The sequence below is a fragment of the Scaptodrosophila lebanonensis genome, unplaced genomic scaffold, assembly GCF_003285725.1.
Source record: "Scaptodrosophila lebanonensis strain 11010-0011.00,11010-0021.00 unplaced genomic scaffold, SlebRS2 tig00000113-arrow-arrow-pilon, whole genome shotgun sequence".
In the NCBI taxonomy this organism is placed as follows: domain Eukaryota; kingdom Metazoa; phylum Arthropoda; class Insecta; order Diptera; family Drosophilidae; genus Scaptodrosophila; species Scaptodrosophila lebanonensis.
Window position 1 is genome coordinate 321,984 of NW_022060575.1, and position 4,523 is coordinate 326,506.

At 46.5% G+C, this 4,523-nt stretch overlaps 1 protein-coding gene across 1 annotated transcript; it reads right to left on the reverse strand.

The window, feature by feature from the left end:
- Positions 1-482: 482 nt before the first annotated feature.
- LOC115628309 (zinc finger protein 681) lies at positions 483-4,265 on the reverse strand. Its single transcript, XM_030524363.1, has 2 exons — positions 2,970-4,265; positions 483-2,250 (listed from the first exon to the last, which is right to left on the reverse strand). The coding sequence occupies exons 1-2, from the start codon at positions 3,457-3,459 to the stop codon at positions 515-517; spliced, it is 2,226 nt and encodes a 741-aa protein (XP_030380223.1). The 5' UTR covers positions 3,460-4,265; the 3' UTR covers positions 483-514.
- Positions 4,266-4,523: the final 258 nt, after the last annotated feature.

Genomic DNA, 4,523 nt, shown 5'->3' on the forward strand with positions numbered 1-4,523 from the left:
TGAACTGCATTTAAGGTTCCATTTAGACCTAGACCCCATGCAGTCGTGCAAAGGCTTTTGTGTGTACGTTTTGTATGTGTGTGTGTGTGTGTGTGTGTGTGTGTGTGTGTGTGTGTGTATGTGTGGGGTTCCTTAGAGGGAATGTTTTTAGGAATGGTTTTTGAACTCGCTTAAGATTAAAAGAAGAACGAGATTAGGGTTTCTAATAGGTTTTCTGTTTGCTTTCTTGTTGCTGTCTAACGTGCCTAATGCGAAATTCTACAGTCTCTGTGTTACTCTACTACACTTGCTTTGGACGTATTGTGATGTCAAGTATGTTTATATATAAAAACTGGTATCGAATATTGCTAACTGAGAATATAAATGTTGCCGCATTTGCAGGAAGCTCGGCATTCATTTTTCATTATTTTCTATTCGTGAACTTCCAGCTTCCTAGAAACGTTGCTTTTAACTCTAAACTTAATGAACTAAAAATTGCTTTGTTCTGCCATCCAGTCCCCCTTACTCACATCACTTAGACAGCAAAGGCCCCAATTGCCATCGGCACCGATAGCGCCAAAGGCGGGTGCGTCGGCTCCACCTTGACACGTTCCAGAGCGCCGTCGAAACGATGCTGGAACTCGTGCGTGGGCGATGCTAGACTGGCGCCGCTCTCGCTATTGCTATCGCCACCGGCGCCATGCATCGTCATCATCAGCTCCTCCTCGTCCTTCAGACAGGCTGATTCCAGATGCTTGTTGAGGTACGACTTGAGCGCGAATGTCTTGTGGCAACGCTTGCACTCGAAGTTCTTGTCCACCGAGTGGGTCTGCATGTGCGCGCGCAGATTCGAGCGATCCGCAAAGGCCTTGCCGCAGTGGGCGCAGCCGTAGGGTTTTTCTCCAGTGTGGGAGCGCAGATGGCCCTGAAGTAGCCAGGGACGGGAGAAGAGTTTGCCACAAACGCCGCAGCTATGCGAGAGCTTATGGGTGAGCACGTGCATGGCCAGCGCCGGCATCGAGACATAGGCCTTGCCGCAGGTATGACACTTCTTTGCAGACTGTGAGTCGAGAGAGCGATGGGTCTGCTTGTGGCGCGACAGGTTGCTGGAGGTGGCATACTGCTTGCCACACTCGGAGCATGTGTACTTGGTCTTCTGCTGGTCCTGCACCACAACGGCGGCTGGATCGGCCACATGCTTGCGCTTGGAGCGTCCGTCGCTAACGAAGAAGGCCTCGTAGGTGTAGGCAACTGTTTTGGCTGCTCCATTCTGACCATTATCCCCGTCGTGGTGGCCTTGCAGCGGACTCAGCGGACCATGTTCTCGACTCTGATGCAATTGCAGCTGGTTAGTGGTGTTGCTGTTCTCATTCTGCACGCTGGCCGGGCTGCTGGGCTGTCGCTCGCTCCCAAGGCTGCCAAGGCTGTCGCTAGCGCTCAAAGCGCTCGAGGCATTGCTCAAGGGGCGTTGTTCATTAACGGCGCTGGCTGCTGCAGCCAATTCGGCAATCGATGACGTGCTGCGTACATGCGCATGCGCCTCCAACGTCTGCGCTCCAGAGTGGGCGAGGGCGTGTGAGTGGGGTTGCTGCTGCTGCGGCTGTTGTTGTTGTTGTTGTTGCTGCTGCTGCTGCTGCTGCTGTGGCTGTTGCTGCAGTGGCAAGTGATGCGATGAATGCGATGGCGGCCGATGCTGATGCAGTTGATGGGGCTGCGTGGGCGGATGGAATGCGGTCGAGGCGCTCAGGTCGAGTATGGCATGAGCCGCATGCAAGTCCTCCTCAGCCGGAATGCGCTTACGAAAGCCAACAATTGCAGCTGCACCGCTCTCCACGTTACTTGCATAGTGCGTGGGTTTGTCCTCCAGCGAGTAAGGCCTATAGATGTCCTTCTTCTTTGGCGGCAATGAGATAGTTGCACCCGTACTGCTAAAGCATTTCCGTTCGCTGGCTGTGTGTCCCAACAAATGCTCAGCCGCATAGGACTCGGTCTTGATGTGAATGCTATGCGGACTGTAGCGATCGCTGCCATGGCTTGTGGGCGAGCAAGACGGCGAGGAGGTCGTTGACGAGGGCGGCGTTTGGTACGAGGACAAATGCTGCATGGCGACGACCGTCGGCTGCTCGTGAGCTGGATTTGTGGTTGCCGCGACGCTGCTGTTGGAGGCGGCTGCCACCAGTGCTGTGGCCGCTGCACGAATAACCGTTATCTCGCTTTTCATTCTGGGCAGGTACGCGGTGTAATGAAGAGGCGATAATTCGCGCGTATATCCTGCAACGGCAAAACGAATAAAAGGCATGCATTAGAGCATAGGTGGGGCAAAAGAACAGGCCCCAAAACTGAATGTGGGAACTTAAAAAAAAATTTACATAAATATAATCCTTGATCATTGAGCACAAGTCTCAAGAAAGCAGTATGTTCTTTGAAGAACCTATATAGCTTCCACAATACATTTCCTTTTATAATGAAGTGTTTTGCTTACAGCTCAGACGAAAATAAAATTGTTTATTATTATTATAAAATGATAAGCATTGTATTTTCCTATTTAAAGAGGTTAAGCATTTCGATAGTGAAAAAGTGACCTGAATTATATTTTACTAAAAGTATCTTGTTTATTCTGCAAAATGAAGTGCCTCTACCTTAATATCGAAACCAATAGGATCTGCATATTTGAGTTTAAATTTCATTACCAAATATTTTCACTGTAAAAGGTTAAAGGCTTAAAAGCATAGTCCAAGTATGTCTAAAGGCAACCAACCCATTAATGAAATATTTATTTGGTTACAATATCATAATGAATTATAAATTAACAAAGTTCGAATTTTTAAAGATGCATATGCTTTGCAAATACTCATTATTTGTTTTGAGTGTGGTTCCCCTAATAGTATTCCAATAAAGCCGAAACAATGTGCAACAATTTGAGCAATTGAAGGGTCATTAGGCACAAACTAATAAGCCATACCCACAGCCCGTTTTGTGGCACTACTTACCATTATAGACATTTGTGGCCACGCGCGTCGCTGCCTCGGGCGAGTGCGGCGGCGGACTGGGTGCCGTAGTGCCAGCCGTTGGTGAGGAGGGACCCCAGCACTTGGCCGTTGGTGTCGCTGTTGTGGTGTTTGTTGCTGTTGTTGTTGTTGTTGTGCTCTCGGATAGTACTTCTGCCGCGGCAGTTGTGCGTTGCTTGTCCAACTTTGCGCTCGTCACGACCTTGGCATTGTCGCCGACCACATCGATCTCCTCGTCATCGTCCAGTGTGGAGCGTCGCGACTTAAGTGCCATAGACGCTCCCGTTGTGGATGTGGATGTGGGTGTGGGCGTAGGCAAGGACGAGGGTGAGCTCGTATCGCGTTTTTGTATGATGCTAATGCTCATGCACGCATCAGTGATGGAAGCTTCGGTTGTGTTTGTTTGGCTATCCTCGGCACGGTCGAGCCAAGGATAGGCCTTCCATTTCTTGGCAATCAGGCACCGCGGCATGGTGAAGCGATATGGCCAAATGAATCAAATAAGTGTTAAGTGGTAGTAGTGGGCAAGAATTGCGGCCTGGGACTGGTTATGGATCTGGGCTTGGTCCAGCAATTGGATTCTTGAGTGTAGTTTGTCGAGTGTCGAGTGTATGGAGTGTCCGTGAGGTGAATATTTAGTTTCGAACGAGCAAAGATCGTCGTAGGTCGTAGGGTATACGTATGTTGCAAAAGCGGAAAGGAAATGTTGCAGTTTTTATCTCGTTACGTTTAACTCATGTGAAAAAAGAGTTGGCTCGCCGAAATGTTTGGTAAGATTTATTGTTAAGTTGTTGGCATTGTAGTGCTGGCGGCGTGTTATTTCAATTGCATTTTAAAATGGTAAATTGGTTTGTTGTTGTTGTTGTTGTAGTTGTTGCTATTAGGACTTTTCAAATTTCACAGCCACTTCACACATTTTTCCGTTAGGCCTCGAAGCGCAATCAGCAAAAACACAGAGCAGACGATACCGCTGGAGTCTCTCTTTTGGCCAATTTTGTTGGTCAACTTTTCGACACGTTTTGCTGCGTGTTGTCGTTCGTTTATCGATTTTTACATTCGCGTTTACGTTTTTACGTTTTGTTTTTACACAATGGGATTAAACATAACGGTTTCGCTATAGTATTTGATGCATGCGTTCATATACATATATGTATATCCTTTGGCCTGTTACTCTGCGCTGCTTCCTTTTTCTTTACTCTCTTTTTCTTTGCTTTTTGCTTGTGTTGTTTGGCTTTGCTTTATTTCTTTATTTATTTTTTTATTCTTTTGATTTTATTTTGTTCAAACAATTTCAAACAAAACTTTTGATGTTGATTTAAATAATTTGATTTTCTTGTTGTGTTGTTTTTGTTTTGTTTTTAAATATGTTTGTTAGAAAATAGAAAATATAGGCGTAGTTGTAAAGTTAAAGTTGACGCGAGTTGAGAAGAGTTGAGTTTTAATTATTGTTGTTGTTGGTAGTGAAAAAATTGATTTAGGAGAAAATATAATATTATATAAGATAGAGAAGAAATGCGAACGAACCGAACGTAAGCA